The 18,104-nt window shown below is 52.0% G+C and overlaps 2 protein-coding genes across 3 annotated transcripts in view; one reads left to right on the forward strand and one right to left on the reverse strand.

Annotated features, from left to right (window-relative positions):
- Positions 1–3,553, reverse strand: part of TOGARAM1 (TOG array regulator of axonemal microtubules 1) — a 26,378-nt gene extending 22,825 nt beyond the window's left edge. Inside the window, exons 1-2 of the mRNA XM_083434655.1 lie at positions 3,498–3,553; positions 2,199–2,349 (exon numbers count right to left, since the gene is read on the reverse strand). The gene's annotated coding sequence lies outside the window, so the exon portion shown is untranslated. The remainder of the gene's footprint in view (positions 1–2,198; positions 2,350–3,497) is intronic.
- On the forward strand, positions 2,377–16,936 carry KLHL28 (kelch like family member 28). 2 transcript variants are annotated; one of them, XM_083436529.1, is made up of 5 exons: positions 2,377–2,745; positions 5,989–6,887; positions 9,329–9,772; positions 10,873–11,081; positions 12,906–16,936. In XM_083436529.1, exons 1-5 carry the CDS (start codon positions 2,392–2,394, stop codon positions 13,067–13,069), a joined length of 2,070 nt encoding a protein of 689 aa, XP_083292655.1. In that variant the 5' UTR covers positions 2,377–2,391; the 3' UTR covers positions 13,070–16,936. The 2 variants fall into 2 exon arrangements, with proteins under 2 accessions (XP_083292655.1, XP_083292656.1); XM_083436530.1 differs by lacking the exon at positions 2,377–2,745 and adding an exon at positions 3,659–4,005.
- The last annotated feature ends 1,168 nt before the right edge of the window (positions 16,937–18,104 follow it).

Raw genomic sequence — 18,104 nt, forward strand, 5'->3', positions numbered from 1 at the left:
TAGTTCCTCCCTGATATTCTACGGATAGCTGTAAAATTCAAGCTTCAATCTGACTCTCACTTTATGCTGAATCTGGTTAGTCATGTGACCTGTGCGAGAGTACAGTGCCCCCAAATGGGATGTCTTGGACAGCTGACAGGTATGTGCCACAGACCCCCTGGAGGAGGGTGCAGCAGATCACCAACTGGGAACCATTGATCTAGATCACTATAAGTGATGAAGGATGGTCAGCACATCTAGATAATAAAATAGTAAAGATAATGGATAGCACAAGCTTGCAAATAGCTACTTGCCTGGTGGTCTATGGGGTATGAAAAACTGCCTCCAGGAGATGAGGCAAATAAACTTTTGTAAAAAGAATCCCCACCCTCCTTTTTGATCTCAGCTGATGTAACCTAAACATATCTGGGTAGATGGACGAGGGAAGCCATTTACCATCAGCTCCTATGAAGACATTTCCAAGGGTGTGACAAGAAGTGTGTGAAGGGTAGCTGAAAGTTATTACATTACCTTTAAAAAACCTGCTATTCAAGCTTCTAACATGCTGAACCTTTAACCACAGGCATAATGCCCCTTTCATCACCCCACCTTCCACTTCATAGATTGCTCCCTCTTCTATGGCTGCCCCATCCAACTAACCTGCTTCTCCAAACTGTCTGCTGAGCTTTCCCTCCCCGAAGCTCTTTGCTGCACCTGCGAAACCCTTGGCTCCTGTGGCGTGCAGAGGCCATACCACTGAAGCTGCAGCACCCACACCACCAGGGGCCGGTTTGTAGAAAATGTGAATGGTCATTTCCTCTTCTTGACCTACCCTATGGGAGCCAGTGGTGGCATAGTGGTTATAAGTGTCCGACTAGGACCTGGGAGAGACCAAGGTTCAAATTCCGCATTCGGGTCACTGGGTGTGACTTTTGGGGCCAGTCACTGCTTTCTCCCAGCCTAAGCTACCTCCCAGGGTTGTTGTGGGGATAAAAGGAGGAGGGGGAGAACCGGACATGCCACCTTGAGTTCCTTGGTGGAAAGGCTAGGAATGTTTCTTTTGTCGCCCTGCCTTGAACTAAGAACACTCTGTCTTCTATAGCTGGCCCATCCATCACACCTGCTTCTCTAAACCACATGCCAAACTTCCCCTCCCCATGGCTCTCCTTCTTGCACCATACCCTGTGTCCCCACCCTCAGCTACTGCAGGGTGCAGAAGCCATTCAACAGAGGGATGTGAAGTTTCAGCATCAGCACCGCCTTGCAAGAGCCAGCCTTGGAGAGGCTGCAACCAGCAGCGCTGGGCTAGGATTCAAATCCCACACTGGGTGTTGCTTTGGGGGCCAGTGACTGCCTACTTCCAGCCTAACCTACCTTGCAGGGTTATTGTGGGGATTAGACCAGGAGGGCGAGAGCAATGTTAGAAACTAGAGATATAAAAGCTATTCGCCATATAGCCCCTTAAACCTAGGTTACAGGTGCACTAATGGAATGTTTAGGTCCCTTTTTTACTTCAAGATGACAAATGTATTGTATACTGTCAGCCCCAGCTAAAATCTGACTTGCAGCATAGCATGGCAACAAATATACGCCGCTGTATGCCAGCCAGACGGTGGAGATGTCCGGTGCCATCCTGGCGCCCAGGCATCTTCACTTGGTCACAAGTGGCCAATAGCCCGGTGCAAGAGGGCAAGAGAGCCCTGGTTCCACCTCTCCTCCTTGATAAAACAAGGACAGTGAGTCTTAGAGAGGCACCACTAGTATTCCATTTATGAAATATTGTGAAGTCTTCAACTTGATCGCTTTAATAATAGCTACCATTTGAGTTGTTTTAACCTGTTTGTCAGCAACTTTGGTCTTTCCACTTTTATAGTTACTTTACCTCGTTTCTACAGCTTTGTCTTCCAGCTATTTTTAAACTGCTGGTCTATGACAGTAAACCAGCTTCCCAAACTATGTGTGACAACACCTTAGCACCCCTCCGGGGTGTGGAAAGAGGCTAGCAGTTCGAGGCTGCTTGTAAAACTGAATGTACCAGTGTTCTGAAACGGTGCATTCTCAAAGGTATGTCACCAGAATTGGAAAGCTGCATTGTTTTCAACACACGACTGGAAGCCGCCCAGAGTGGCTGGGGAAACACAGCCAGATGAGCGGGGTGCAAATAATAAATTATTATTATTAAAGCTGTGCTGCAGACTGCCCGGAAGGCAGGGACTCACCGGGGCAGCGTCGCTGGCCTTGGCGAAGCAGCATCCTCGCCCGGTGGGGGCGGCGGGAGGCCTGTCGCTCTCCCAGGGCAGCTTCCCCTTGCCGGCGCTGAGGACCCTCCTGGGGCAGCCGCCCTGCTCGGCGAAGGGCGCGAGGGCGGCGCTGGCGTTGGCGCTGCTGGCGGATCCGCTGTGCGCGCTCTGGATGCGGTTGCCCTCCAGCAGCCAGTCGGTGTCTGCGCCGCGGGGCCAGGGTCCGGCGGCGTGGGGCGAGTCGGGCAGCGGCACGGCGTACTCGACGAACCAGTTCTCGGTGAGTCGGGGCAGCGTCTTGCGGGCCAGGCGCGCCTGCACGGCGCCCAGCACGCCCTCGCCGTCGCCGCGCAGCTCGACGGCGTCGACGGCCTCTAGGAGGGTGCCGGCGCGCGCGGGGCCCAGCGCCGAGGCCAGCACGGCGAAGGCCTCGAGGGCGGCGTGGCGCACGCGGCGCTTGGCGTCGGCCAGCGCGGGGGCCAGCGCGGCGGCCAGGGCCGGCAGCTGGAAGTCCTCGGAGGGGAAGGTGAGCAGCGCCGCCACCGAGATGGCCAGCACCACCTCGCGGACGCGCGCGTTGCGGTGGCGCAGGTGCTCGGGGCGCAGCAGCAGGTCCAGCACGGGCTGCGGCCCGGCCGCGCGCATCAGCGCCAGGAAGAGCTGGCGGTACTCCTGGCGCACGGCCAGCTTGGCGTCGCCCAGCACCTTGGCCGCCGCCGAGACCAGCGGCTCCAGCCGCGCGCGGGACCCCGCCGCCGGGCCCAGCCGCGCCGCCAGCAGCCGCAGCGCCTCCAGCGCGCCCAGCGCCACCTTGAAGTTGGAGTCGTCCAGCAGCGCGCGCAGCAGGCTCAGCAGGCCCAGCAGGCTCGGCGCCGGCAGGCAGGCCAGCGACGCGGCCGGCGCCTCGCCCAGCACCCGCTTCAGCTGGCCCATCGCCCCCACGCGGCCCCGGTAGTCCCGCTGGTCCAGCAGCCGCGCGTGAAGCTCCGCCGGGACCAGGCCGAAGCGCAGGCCCTCGCCCGGGGGAGGCTGAGGGGAAGGCGGCGGCGGGCAGGCGCCCCCCGGCCCCTCACGCCCAGGCCGCTCCTCCGCCTCAGCGCCCCCGCCGCCGCCGCCGCCCTCGGGCTCCTCTCTGGCCATGACCCCCCGCGGGGCCTCGCCCGGCTCCGACGCCACGCCGACCCCGGGCCGCCCCCGCCGCCGCCGCCGGGCCCCGCGCAGGGGAGCATCGCCGTCTCCAGGGAAACGCGTCACCAGCGCCGCCGCCGCCTCAGTCGCCGCCGCCTCCGCCGCCCAGACGCCGCCTCAGGCAGCCCGCCCAGGCCGCGCCCACTGCGCCTGCGCGGAGGAGGGACACGCAAGGCGCGGCAGGAGCAACAGCAGCGCAGCCCGGAGGGGGGAGCGTAGGTCACGTGGGGAGGGCGGACTCCTCCTCCTCCGCGCGGGGCGCGCTGGGAGTCGTAGTCCTCGCCTCAAGAAACGGGATGGTGGGGAAGGGACGCGTCATACGTCATACTTATACACCTGTACACATACAGGCACACAGGTGCCAGGAAATAAAAGCCGGGATGGGGATTTGGTGAGGGGGGCGGGTGTCACCCCGCCTGTCAGGGCCTGAAGCCGACCCGCTCTCCTCAGGGGCGGGCGCCGGAAGTGACGCACCCTGCCTCCCTCCTCCCCTTCCTCCTCCTCCTCCTCCGCCTGTGTTGTTGTGGCTGCGAGGAGCCCGCGGAGGTCGCCGCCGCCCCCGCCCCTCTCCCGACCGGGCCGCAGCCACGTGACTCAGGTGAGCCGAGGGGGGGGGGTGCCGTGGGGGGGTCCCTCGGGAGGGGGGGCGGCAGGACCCTCTTCCTCGCAGCTCGCCTCCCCCCGCCAGGGCCCCCCCACAACAACAGCCCTGCCGGGTAGGCCAGGCGGAGAGGAGGGGGGGCCGCCCCCCGGGAGAGAAAGGGCTTTTGGCGGGGAGGAGAACGAGCGCGGCATTTCGTGGCATTTGTCTACTGCATGGCATACATGCCCCCTTTGACCTCCGACCCCCATTTGACACCCCCCACAACAACAACCCTACGAGGTGGGCTAGGCTGGGAGGAAGCAGGGGCTGCCCCCCCACCAGGTGAAGTTCATGGCCGGGACGTGGGGGGGGGATTTGAACCCTGGCCTTTCCCGGCTTCTCAGCAAGCCCTCTGTCCCCGCAGTGCAGCAGAAGCAAGGCGTCGCGTCTTTTCATTGCCTGGCCCCATGTACTCAATACCCCGAAGGCGACAGTGCGCGGGTGCAGGGAACCTCCTCAAGAGGGTGAATGGCTGGGTAGCCCTTTCTGGGGTCCGTGAGCCTCCCATTGCATTTCTAAAAGGAGTTCAAGGTGGTTACATGGTTCTCTCCCGCCCCCGCCCCCCGCTTTGCTCACAACAACCCTGTTAGGCGGAGAGACTGGCCCAAGGTCACCCAGTGAGCTCCGTAGCTGAGTTGGGGGATCTGAGCTCTGGCCTCTCCCAGGTCACCGTCTGTTTGACACGCTAACCACTATGCCACACTGGCTTTTGAGGATGGAGGTGGGGGGGGGATATGGGAATAACATTGGTTGTATTTTGCCTGGTCTGCTTGACACCAGTCTATTCTCTCTGATAGAAGCTCTCATTACCCCTCTTGCTTACGGAAGATCCGCAGTTCAGTGGTAGAACATGCGTTTTGCAAATATAATGTGTTTAGCTTCAGTCCACCTGCATCTCTCCAGGATGAGCGGAGACTCAGGAGAGTCACTGCCAGGCAACGTGGACGATATTTCCTTATTTACTAGATTTCTTACCCTTAAGGTCTCAGGCTGGGTTGCAGCATGAGCATATAAATGAAACGGATAAACCGTTACAACCATAGAATGGAAGGAAGAAGAGATACAGCTATACGTAGTAGGTGAAAAAAGGTAAACGATATTGTTAGAACAGTATAGTATGCTGTGCTAGATGGAATAATGGTTTTTCTTGGTATAAGGCAAATAATAATAATAAAATAATATTTTTATTTATTTATACCCTGCCCATCTGACTGGGTTTCCCCAGCCACCCTGGGCAGCTCACAGCATATATCAGGGCATACTAAAACATCAAACAATAAGAACTTCCCTCAACAAGGCTGCCTTCAGATGTCTTCAGATAGTTGTTTATTTCCTTGACATCTGAAGGGAGGGTGTTCCATAGGGAGGGCACCACCACCGAGAAGGCCCTCTGCATGGTCCTATGAATGTGGCAAGCCAAAATATTTTGAAATGATTCATCCTGGGTGGTATCAAAGAACTGTGCACTTCAACCAGCTTCCACGCAAGATAGGCAATTCAAGCCAGATGTGGAGGGAAACAAGAAATGAATGCAGCAAGGATAATGAAAAGAGAGAGAGAGAAAGCGCTCTCATGGAAGCCTAGCAAATTAAGAAAAAATATGTGCGGCCACACAGGTCTTGCGTCCAATTTCTAGGTGGACTCAGTACAACAAATCCCACTAGTACAACAGGGCTCTCCCCCTCCCCTCCTCCACCCCCAGTCGGCTCTAGCAGTGGGTGGCAGGGAGGACCCTGAGAATTGCGCATGAGGTGAGGAGTGGGGAGGCAAGCAGAAATTCTTGTGCTGATAGAGAAATCTCCAGCACTAACACGAATCCCAGCCTGTGTGTTTAGGTATGTTCCATGTGCAATCATAAGCCAGGGTTGCTCATGCCCTATGCTTTGAGGTTTCAGCTCTGCTTAACGCTTTCCCAACTTTCCCTTCCATGTCTTGCAGATGGACCCATCGTCCCCAACCTACATGATTGCCAACTTGACCCCTTTGCACTCGGAACAACTCCTGCAGGGCTTGAACCTCCTCCGGCAGCACCATGAGCTCTGCGATATCATCCTTCGGGTTGGAGACGTCAAGATCCACGCCCACAAAGTGGTGCTCGCCAGCATCAGCCCGTACTTCAAGGCCATGTTTGGCGGCAACCTCTCGGAGAAAGAGAACTCTGAGGTGGAATTCCAGTGCATCGCCGAGGCGGCCCTGCAGGCCATAGTGGAATATGCCTACACGGGGACCGTCTTCATCTCTCAGGACACCGTGGAGTCCCTGCTGCCTGCTGCCAACCTCCTGCAGATCAAGCTCGTGCTGAAGGAATGCTGCACCTTCTTGGAAAGCCAGCTGGACCCTGGAAACTGCATCGGGATCTCCCGCTTTGCGGAGACGTACGGCTGCCACGACCTCTACTTGGCCGCCAACAAATACATTTGCCAGAACTTTGAAGATGTCTGCCAGACGGAAGAGTTTTTTGAACTGACTCATTCCGAGCTGGACGAAATAGTTTCCAATGACTGCCTGAATGTGGCCACCGAGGAGATGGTCTTCTACGCGCTGGAGTCCTGGATCAAGTATGACGTGCAGGAGCGCCAGCAGTACCTGGCCCAGCTCCTGCACTGCGTGCGGCTGCCTCTGCTGAGCGTCAAGTTCCTCACGAGGCTGTACGAAGCCAACCACCTCATTCGCGACGACCACACCTGCAAGCACCTGCTGAACGAAGCCCTGAAGTACCACTTCATGCCCGAGCACAGGCTGTCTTACCAGACGGTGCTCACCACACGCCCCCGCTGCCCTCCCAAAGTGATCTGCGCCGTGGGAGGGAAGGCTGGACTCTTTGCTTGCTTGGAGAGGTGAGGAATAGCGAGAGCCAGAATAGGGTTAGGAGTCCGCGGTCTTGCTTTTCCCAGCGCTTCTGTTCCGAAGCCACGGCAGTGAGCGATGGTTTCTACACCCCGTAGTTGAACATAACAGAGTGATAGCTTGGTGGGCAGCCTTCTGTGGCCTTTCATTTCCTGGGTCTTGTAGAGCAAGCGGAAGGGTCGAGCAAGGAAAGGCTTGGGATGAAACAAGCTTCGGGAAGGCAATCAGTTCATTGCTTATAATATGTAATGCTCTTTATCATTCTGTTCTTCATGCACTCCAGTAGCCACTCTGTAAAGGCAGCTAGTATCCCGGGGGGGGTTAGGCCAGGGGTCAGCAACTTGCAGTCCATGGGCTGGATGCGGTCCACAAAGACCATTTTACCGGCCTATGACCCGCCCCTGAACCGCTCTGCCCGCTCAGCAAGTCCCTCATGCGCTGCGCTAAACCAGCACGGCGCGGGGACTCACTGAGCGGCACCGGAAATCACGTCTGCGCATGCACAGATACCGGAAGGCACAGTTTTCAGTGTCTGGGCATTCACAGAAGCGATTTCCAGCGCCACGGACATGCGCAGGCGCAACTTCCGGCATCATGATGATCTCTCTGGGAGTGATCTGGCCCATGGCCAGTAAGCCTTGCCAACCCCTGGGTTAGACCAAACTCCTTCCTAGTCCAGCACCCTTTTTTCTGGAGTGGCAGATGGCAGGTGCCTCCGGGAAGCCCAGAGACAGTACACGAGAGCAATAGGGCTTTCAGACTTGTTTTCCCTCAGCAGCTGCTGTTCAGCATCATGGTGCTTCTGATCCTGGAGGCAGCATGGGGGCACTGAGAGGTTTGCCATCCATGAATTCTCATCTCTTATGGCCATCCAAGTTGCTGGCCTTCACTGTGGGAGCGAATTCCACCATTTAATTTATGTGCAGTGGGAACAAGGGCTTTCCTTTGTCTGTCCTGAAACTCCCAATAATCACCTTCATTGGATGACTCCCAAGTTCCAGTTTTATGAGAGAGGGAGAAGAATATCTCTCCCCACTTTCTTTGCACCGTGCACAATTATTTATGCCTCTGTGTCCCAAGACTATCACTTTTTCTAAACTAAAAAGCCCCAGATGTTGGGGAGCTTTTCCAGACTCCAGTCATCACAGCTGCCCCTTTTTGAATTTCTTCCAGCTCACTCTACAATATTTTGCTTATGGGGCAGCAATCTTGAACTGTAGACAGTATTTCAGTTGTCATCACACCTTGGATTCATAGTAAAACATGATGATATTGACAGTTTTTCTTCTTCGCCCCATCCCAGCCTTTATCAAAACTCTTGCACACTGGGCTATGCGCTGCTGCTCCCAAGGTTCCTTTCCTGACCAGTTTAGATCACTTCAGGGTCTATGTGAAGGTGCCCCAGTACACATAATTTCACTGCCTATTCAACAAGTTTGGAGAGATCCTTTCACAGCTCTTCATAACTTTTCTTACCGTACAGTATCGTAATTTCATGTCATCAGCAAATTTAACCACCCCACTTCTCTCCCCCAAATACTGGTTATGAGCAAGTTAAGAAGATCTCTGTACAGATAACTGCAGAACCCAACAACTCACTGGCCTCCATCCTAGAGAACTCTCAGTTTATTCCTATTGTTGGCTTCTTGTTCTTAGACATTTTTGCGTAGACAAGCCTACCCAGATGTTTAAAAAGCTTGTATGAGTTTTCATTTGTTTTAGTCTATTTTACTGTGGTTTTAACTTTCTGCGCATTTTACATTTTTAGGGTCAATTTATTGTTTTATCCTTTTTGTAAACCGCTTTGAGGTTTTTTCCTAACCATCAAGCGGTTTTTAAATTTTATGAAAGAAGAATGAATAAGCCCAGTTATACAAGTCCATGTGAGGACCTGTCCTCTTATCCCATGACTGCAAAGTTAGCTCAATACTCTGGCGAAGGAAAACTTTTTGAATGTCCACACATCCAACGTGTGCTGGACTGCCTGTACCCATGCTTATTGACGCTGGGCGATGCGTGAGGTGGTGTCGCTCTGTCCATCAAAGAGGGCCTTGAGTCCAACAAACTAGAAATCCCCAAAGGGGTTGACTACTCCACAGAATCATTGTGGGTGGTGAAGTGGGACCCCAAGGTAGCCATTGAATTGGATGGCTTTGAATGAGGATTGGGCAATTTCATGGAGGATAAAGCTACCAGTGGCTACTCGCCCTGATGGCCATGCGCTGCTTCTCTGGTCAGAGGCAGCAGTGTTTCAGCATGTCAGTTGCTGGAAACCACCAGGGGGGAGAGTTGCACTCGTCTTCGGATCCCGGCTGAGAGTTTCCCATGGGAATGGGCTGCTGGGCTGTTAGGCGGGCCATTGGCTCAGTACAGCGGCCTCTTCTTCTCTTCTTGCCTTTTGCCTCATGACCTCTTCCTCCTCCTTCCACAGCGTTGAGATGTACTTCCCTCAGAACGACTCCTGGATAGGCCTGGCGCCTCTGAGCGTCCCTCGCTATGAGTTCGGGATCTGCGTCCTGGACCAGAAAATCTATGTCATAGGGGGGATCGCGACCCACATGTGCCAAGGCATCAACTACCGGAAGCACGAGAGCTCCGTGGAATGCTGGGACCCCGACACAAACACCTGGACGTCCCTCGAGAGCATGAACGAGAGCCGCAGCACCCTGGGGGTGGCGGTTCTGTCGCGAGAAATCTACGCCTTGGGGGGCTACGATGGGCAGTCCTACCTGCAGTCGGTGGAGAAGTACATTCCCAAGGTGAAGGAGTGGCAGCCTGTGGCGCCCATGAGCAAAACCAGGAGCTGCTTTGCCGCAGCCGTCCTGGATGGAATGATCTATGCCATTGGAGGTTACGGCCCCGCTCATATGAACAGGTGAGTAGAGCTGGGTCATTGGGGGTTGGGTGAAGCACCCCCTAGCTCACCCCCCACCCCCACAGACCTAAGCGCTGTTCAGTCGGCACATTCACGAGCTGCTTCCAAGCAACCCGTAGTTGCTCCCAGTGAGCCTCGTTAGCTTTCTCTGGAGGATTCGCCCAAGGAATTCTCTGTGGTCTTCAGCTAAAACCTGCAGTAGAGTTCAACATGTTTTCCTTCATTGCAGACTTAGAAAGAGAAATAGGAACGTTTCAAAGAAGCTTTTAGTTGGCTTGAGGCGAATAAAAAGTCCTGGTCCAGAAACGTCTCTGTGCGCACTGGCTCTTCCCAGTGGAGTTTGAAGTAGAGCCGGGGCAGGTGGCTTCCGTTCAATTGAGCCAAGATACAGTGTGGGTGCAGGATTATTGTGGGCCACTTCACCCTTCATGATGTGGGTGGCATTCCTTGCACTTCTGGTATGTAGAAGTGTCCACGAAGGCAAGGCCCCTTAGCCATCAAAACGTTTAGGAAGCACGGCATGAGCCCAAGAGGGGCCGACCATGTTTGTGTGGCAGGTGTACCTGAGCAGTGCTCCTCTTTTTCCTCCTCAGTTGTCTTGGTCTTTTAGGAGCAGAGGAAACTGCCTTAAACGGAGACGGACCATTGGTCCATCAAGCTCTGCCTTGTCTACACGCACTGGCTGTGGTTGTTCAGGGTTTCGAGCAGGGAGTCTTTCTCCGTCCTTCCTGGAGGGGCCATTGAGGACTGAACCTGGGACCTTCCTCTTGCAAAGCTGATCTATTCTGCTGCTGAACCACGGCCCTTCTCCTTACATGCAGCTAGTTGACAGCCTTGCATTCATTGTGGGCCAAGGATGCTGCACTGGGTGACCCTTCTTTAGCAATTGCTCCTTTGGTAGACGCTTTCCTCTTTGTACCCACAGCTTTTCTGTTACAGCAAAATATATTGAGGCGAGTAACTCCTGTTCTATCAAATATCTCACTGGGGATTCCCAATGCTCTGGGAATCCCTCATGAGCACAGCTACAGTGGCCTCTTGAGGTATTAAATCGGTACAAAGTGTTGCCACTAATCCCTTTGGTTGGTCTGCTTCTGCAGCGTGGAACGTTACGATCCCAGCAAGGACTCCTGGGAGCCAGTCGCTCCGATGGCGGACAAAAGAATAAACTTTGGCGTTGGGGTCATGCTGGGCTTTATTTTCGTGGTCGGAGGGCACAACGGCGTCTCCCACTTGTCCAGCATTGAGCGATATGACCCTCATCAAAACCAGTGGACTGTTTGCCAGCCGATGAAGGAACCCCGAACAGGTAGGAAGAATCCCAGGAGCTGGTTCTGGTTGGCTTAGAAGTTGCTGCCACTTCTTTGTGACTTAACGGGGGCTGGGGTGGAACTAAGTGAAACTGCACAGAGTCCTCCTTTGAGGCCACGTGCAAGAATTCTCTTTGCCTCAGTGCTCTTCACATACCTTTTATTTGTAGGAATGCATTCTTCATCTGTTATGTCCAAGCAGGACAATGCTTAGTGAAGTTGTCAGGATACCCCAAAGGGCTCTTTGGCTTTGCTTTCCAGAAAGGAAATGGTAGTCCTTGCCACGGTAGACCAAGAAACTCTGCAAGGGACCTACTTGAGCAGCACTCAAATAACTGATGGTTCAGGGATATAAAACCTTTAAAAAGAGGCTGTACCTCATACAACTGCTCCTTCCTCACTTCCAGTCCTCTCTGGGTGAGAGCAGCCCAGGAGCTGAAAATGCATTGAAAGGGGATGTTGGATTGATCTATCGATGCAAACTTAGCTTAAGATGCTTTCTATACCTTAGGCCTATCTTTACCAACCTGGTGTCCCCAGATGTTTTCCACTACAACTACCCTACAGCGCAACCCATGTGATTCTGTGGCTGATGGGACTTGTAGTCCAAAACATCAGGAGTGCACCAACTTGGGAGAAGGCTGGCCTTAGCCTGAAGGTTACTGAAATGCTTCAGTGACTCCTGATCGCGTATCTTCCTCCATCTGACTCCTTTAATACACAGGCAATATATGGCTTTTTTGCTGTCTTTGAATGTGGCTTTGCCAGTTTCCTCTTTTGCAACCGTGTACTTTTTTCTGTGGCTGAGGAATTGGGTGAGGCTTGATCCTTGAATCAATTTCCTTTGTTTGTAGCCCTGACTTGCAGAATAACCCCAGTAAGCTCCACAGGGGAGTTGCTTGCTGTAGCTAAGAGGGAGTCCCCAAATCTGAGCCCCAAGAGCAATGGTGAGCCAACGAGAGGTTGTGCCTCCCTTGTGAACTTGAGGGCGGTGTCCTGCTTGCTCTAGGGCCGGATCATCCCAAGAGGGACCTCCATGGACTCCCATCACCCTGGCCTAGAGACGAGTGGAAGCTTCTGTTCCATCTGGGAATGCATTGTGACACTGTAGGATGGACAAGGAACAATTTTCTGCCTCTGGCTTCTGCTGGGCATTCTTCTCAGCCCTGCATTCCTCAGCCTAGATGCTCAAGGGGTCTGGCACTTCCCCTCCCTCCCAGATATGCCTTCTCTGCTTATCATGTCATTGGCTAATTCTAGCCATCGGTCTACTACACTGTGGCCTTGTAGGAACTAGGCATCATCATAATGTGAGAATGAGGAAAGGGAGTTGGGTTAGGTGGTCTTTTCAGAATACCTGGAAGGTGCATGTTGTGATTGGTACTGTACTGGCCCTTCTATTAGACACCTTTTCACAATAAACCAGACCCAAGGCATCACCCAGAGATTCCACATCAGTCTCTATTAATTTAACTTTTAATTTCTGAAGAGGCTTTCCTTCCTGCTGCTAGTTTCATGGGCCACGTTAACTTGTATTGTTCTGTATTTATTTGGTATTGTGAACTGCCCTGAAAATGTTTACGTTGCTAGGTGGAATATAAATCTGTTAAATAAACTTCCCAGATGAACTAGGCCCAATAATAAACTGTAAGTTCTCTTGAACTCAGCAGGGCTTCGGTCTGAGCCTGATTATGATCAGTCTCCAAGCTCCGCAGTTGGCCTACATTCTGTTCCTACAGTGTTCTTCCTCCTTTTGTAGAGAAGGGGAGGTGATATCCTAGCATTCAACATTTCTTTTTCTCCTTTCTACTCCTCCCCATTAGGAGTTGGTGCGGCTGTAATTGACACCTACCTTTATGTAGTTGGCGGACACTCAGGGTCATCCTACCTGAACACTGTACAGAAATACGACCCCATATCGGATAGCTGGCTGGACACGGCTGGCATGATGTACTGCCGGTGCAATTTTGGCTTGACGGCGCTATGAAGAAGGAGCACTTGAGGATGCAACTGGCACAGACTGTGGAGACCGGAAGCTGCACTTCCTGGAGTCTGGAGGAAGGGGGAAAAGCTCAAATGAAATGCAGACAGGTTAACCCCAAACGAGAATTGTTCCTGGTTATTGCTGATCACAAAGAAGCGAAGGGCGGAAAAATGGAGCCGGTTTCCTAGCAGGGACCCAGGCTGCATACTGTCATTAACGTGAAATAATTCATCTCGATGCAAGAATCACTGTGTTGCCTGAAGTAGGCGTAGAAACTCCCTGACTCACGGAGCTTTGTCCTCTTTCTCCTCCTCCTCTGACTGACGCAGTTAACCTGGGTGAAGACTGCCTGGTTGATGTCTGGCTCCATCTTTGCAGTGAGAGACCATCATTGCTTCACAATTTTTTTATGAACAGTTAACTAAAGGGCTGCCTCTCCCCCCGTCCCCCATTACTCCAGGTTTGTAAATAACTGATGCGGTCGTCGTCTGTTTGCCTGCACTTAGTATCCACTCCCTGTTGTTTTTCTTAACTTGCTTGTGTGGATTTGGCGAGTGGACGAGCGGGTGGCTCTCTTTAAGTTGATAAGCTGAATGCCTTTTTAGCCCTGCACTTTTTGGAGTTGCCTACCTGTCTAAAACCTGTATCCCTTCTTTCCCTTCTCTTTATCTGAGTGAAAGGATCAACAGCTTTCAAGCCTGACACAGAGATAGCAGTTTAGACAGCAAACCCTTCCACACCTCTTGGGTTGTTTGTGTGTGTGTGTTTTTATCATATTTAATCAGTTTTGCAGCATGTGTGTAAAAATTACTTCAAAAAGATAGAAGTGTCCTCCCTCCCTTCAATCCGTATTAATTGGCCCATGTATGACTGTAAAGAATGTACAACCAAGTTTTCAAAGTCTTCTGATTCTAACATGGTGCTAAGAAAAGGTTTATTTATTTTTTAGCAAGGCTGTTGGCAGTCTAAGGCTCCTCTCACCCGCAGCACAATTACAAGGAATCAAAGTCCCATTGAAACCAGAGGGACCAGCTTTCTGAGTAAATAGGAGAGGATTGCACTGTCTTGATGGTTTGGCGAAAAGAGCGGGATCTGCGGAGTCTGAGGGGGTCTGAAGCCGATGTGGTGAATGCTGCCAGTGTACACGCTGGTGGTTTCTTGTTTTGACATTTTCCTTCTGTTTCTTTCGTCCGTGCCTGTGCAACATGTCAAACATTTAACGTCATAGCATTTCATTAGATTACATCATTTGGAGAACTCAGACTCAGATTCTTAATGAACGGAAAGTATATTCTTCCATATAGAATTATTGCCTTTTCCCTTTAAGACAAATAATGAGGCAGCATAGATCCCACTACTTTCCGTCTTTCCAAGCAATTCTTAAAATGCTGCTTTTCAGCCAGCCTTCATTTCAGGAGGACCTGCCCAGTGTTGGTGAATTGCTCTCCAGCAGGGCGGTTCCTGTAAGAAATATCCATCTAAACTTAGTTTTAAGTTCTGAAGGGGTTAAGCAAGACCCTGTGTGGTCATCCTCATTTTATACAGATGACTGTGAAACTAGTTCTTCAGATTTCTGTTTTGTGTGTTTGCCCCCATATATTTCTGCTTTGTTCAGGTGGCTACACTTTTGCTGTTGTGTTCTCCCACTTTCCTTCCTCTCAAAATCATTTCTCCCCTCTTTTTTCTCTATTTAACACAAGTTACTTTCCCCAATTATTCATAATTCACAAGCATACAGCAATGGGGTATGCAGTTTCTTTGTGTTAAGCCTTTTACTTCTGAACTTGTCCCAAGTTCTAACAGGGTAAATGACGCTGTTTTCCCCCTTCCTTCCTCCTCCTCCTCCTCCCATGAGCTCACGTTTAGACTGACACTAGGAGAGCACAGTCAAAGTTGCATCACATTTCTACCTTGCATGTACTGTGTTTTCCCGAAACTTTCCTTAAGATATTAAGGGAGTCCAGCAGAGTTTTCAAGCAACTAAATGACTGAACAAGCACTTTCTGCCTAGGGGCTGCAGGGTGGCTTGTCGATTCTTGTTCCTCAGCAATAATAGCATCATGCAAACAGTTGCAGTGACCTTTCATGTCCGGAATTGTGCACTTGGAGGAATTCTGTGAGGCTTCCTTCGGAGATGCTCACTGTGGACAGCGCGAAGAAAACCTTAAGCAATTTATAGGAGGCCGTCAAAGCTGTTTCGGTTCTTCTGTGTTCATGAACGACTTAATTTCAGTTCAGGAAAAATGCTTGGTTAAACATGTTCTAGCGCTCTCTCGCTCTCTCTGAGGTGCCTTTGAACTTAGAAGCAGATTGATTATTGGAACTCCTAGCCACAAGGCATGACCGGAGGGCGAGGGAGGGAGGGAAGGTATGAAATGGTTGTGGGATGCAAAGGCCTTGATGAGCACACGGTTGCCCTCGTTATCTGCCATGCCCCTTGAGCCTCCTGCAAAGCATGACCTGCGGCTAGGCTGTCGTCGTAAGCAGAGCTGGCAGTTTCTCATCATGCTTGAGGACCCCTGAGCCAAGGATGTGTTTGGAAACACAGTGATTGAATCCTGGCCGTTGCCCATTCCTAAGCTGCCCTGTTGGAAGGAGGTGGCATATAGTACCCAGTAGAGGGTCCAACTAATCCAGATGTAGCAGCTTTTTATCAAGGGCCTCTGGGCACTTTCATTGGGCAGCCTTCAAAATTGTTAGCTTATTGGAATCTAGCCCTGTAGATGTTCATGAGTTCTTAAAAAAATTATTTATGTAGAGCACTTGCATTAAAAACCAGTGTGCTAAGGAGCAAATAACTGTTTTAGTCAAGACTGGATTGATTCCTCGCAGGGTAATTTGTGAGTGTGGTAGATGCAAGTCTAGGGATTGGCATATTTCAGCAAGTTTGCCAGACTCCCTTCTGTCTGGGGGTTTAGTTTTCCCATTCACCTAAGTGCTCAGGCGTAAGGCAAACCGAACAGCCCGGCTGTCACACTTCTAGGCTGCAATAAGCTTGCTGTAGCTCAGCAACTGTCTTGTCTTGCAGAGAAGGCCTTTCCACGTAAGACATTGCACAAGGTCTTGCTTAAGTCATCATCCCCCTGTGGCCAAGCAGCTGTAGATCAGGGGGAGTGTGTGCCTGCTATCGGTCAGATTTGCATTAATGGGTGACTCAAGGAGAAAGACGCAGGCACACTGCCCACGCTTGAAAGCGCACTTCCCTTCCATCAGGAAACATAGAGCAGAGTAGATTGGAGGGGCGGCAGGTGTGAGGTATGCTGGGCTGCACATGGTGCTCCTTGGCGCCACAAGACTGTTGTCATTCAGCTCCTAAAAGGACCTGAGGCAGAACATTGGGAAGTGTTGTGGTTCCACCGTGGCGCTGCCCTGGGCACCTGTTTGTCGCCTTGCTTGCATTCGCCCCTCTCGCCCACCCACCAGAGATAGCGATGTTCATTACTGTTGCTTTGTGACCCTTCCGTCATGTGTGAGAACATGAGCACTCCACGCTTGCCTTAAACCCCTCCGAACTCATTGGAAGAGCTGGGTGACGGCTCCTCTCTTTGCCTTACACGGGATGTGCTGTCACCTCTCTGGCCCAAGGCAAAGCCAGCTTTTAAAGCAGGATTCTGACCCCTCATGTACTGTAGCTTTCAGCGCGACTGACCCGTTCCCCCCCTGGGTTTGCTGGGCAACTAGCATAGCTTCCTACCAGCGGGCTTCGTGTTCTCCCGCCCCGTTTACAAAGGTGGCATTTGAGTTGAGTGGGAACCTGCTCAGCAACCTCCTTGTTCTTTTGTGTTTGCTAAGTGTGATAATGTTCTTTTCTCATTGTAACGGTATTTCATTTGGTTGTGCGATGTTTACTAAATAAATCAGTGAAAGCAAGCAGTTTGGGAGTGTGTTGCATGACCCCCCTCCGGCTCCTGCAGTTTGTTCACCAGTCCCAAAAGTGACTGCCCCTCGGGAGCTGTACCCTTTTCCTCTTATGTCCACGATTCAATGTGGTGTAGTGGTTAAGAGCGGTGGACTCGTAATCTGGTGAACCGGGTTTGCTTCCCCGCTCCTCCACATGCAGCTGCTGGGTGACCTTGGGCTAGTCACACTTTTCTGAAGTCTCTCAGCCTCACTCACCATACAGAGTGTTTGTTGGGGGGGGAGGAAATGAAAGGAGAACACAAAATGAGAGCCAGTGTGGTGTAGTGGTTAAGAGCGGTAGACTTGTAATCTGGTGAACCGGGTTCGCTTCCCTGCTCCTCCACATACAGCTGCTGGGTGACCTTGGGCCAGTCACACTTCTCTGAAGTCTCTTAGCCTCACTCACCTCACAGAGTGTTTGTTGTGGGGAGGAAGGGAAAGGAGGTTGTGAGCCGCTTTGAGACTCCTTAGGGTAGTGTTAAGCGGGATATCAAATCCAAACTCTTCTTCTTTCGAACCTTACTATTAATCCTTTTTGTTGAATACCAGCACCCTGAAATTCTATTCCCGTCTCCCTGCACAACAGCTCTGCAAATCAGGCCAGGTTGCAAAGACAGAGACATGCCCAGAGGAAGTTTCAAAGCCAAGTGAAGATTGAGAATGATAATCTTTGACACAGAAGGACAAGTCCCAGGCAAGGCACTAACAGGGCTGCCCCACTGGACAGCACTTGAGAAACAGAAAACTACAAACTCGCTCCCGTGGGCTGTGTGGTAGCCATCGAGCCGCCGTGAAAGAACCACTGCTGCACAGCACTGCTGTCACCCACACTCCAGCGTGTGTCACTGGACTGCCTGGGTAGTTAGGTAGCAAATTCTGCTGTGTTTTCATTTTCCAGAATCAAAGTTAAAAACACGCATAAAACATTCAATAGAAACATGTAGCTCCCCTTCAAAGCCAGGAAGAAATCTTCTGGTCTTTAACTGGAACAATTAGACCAAATAATCATTCTGATAATAAATGCATTTCTAATATATTTCCTTTGGTTCAAGAGAATTGGCAGGTTGCTGGGAGCCAGGTCTCCGGTTCCCAGGCTCATACAGCAGCCATTGTGTCCTGGATTCACATTCATTCTTTC

Source organism: Podarcis tiliguerta (genome assembly GCF_965153285.1).
Source record: "Podarcis tiliguerta genome assembly, chromosome: 1".
Classification (NCBI taxonomy): domain Eukaryota; kingdom Metazoa; phylum Chordata; class Lepidosauria; order Squamata; family Lacertidae; genus Podarcis; species Podarcis tiliguerta.

Bases quoted from the DNA above. Each gene is read 5' to 3' on its own strand.
- KLHL28 (XM_083436529.1), top strand. From the start codon at position 2,392: ATGCGGTTGCCCTCCAGCAGCCAGTCGGTGTCTGCGCCGCGGGGCCAG. The intron at 2,746-5,988 runs GTGAGCAGCGCC...CATGTCTTGCAG, and splicing joins GGAAGTCCTCGGAGGGGAAG to ATGGACCCATCGTCCCCAAC. The intron at 9,773-10,872 runs GTGAGTAGAGCT...CTGCTTCTGCAG, and splicing joins GGCCCCGCTCATATGAACAG to CGTGGAACGTTACGATCCCA.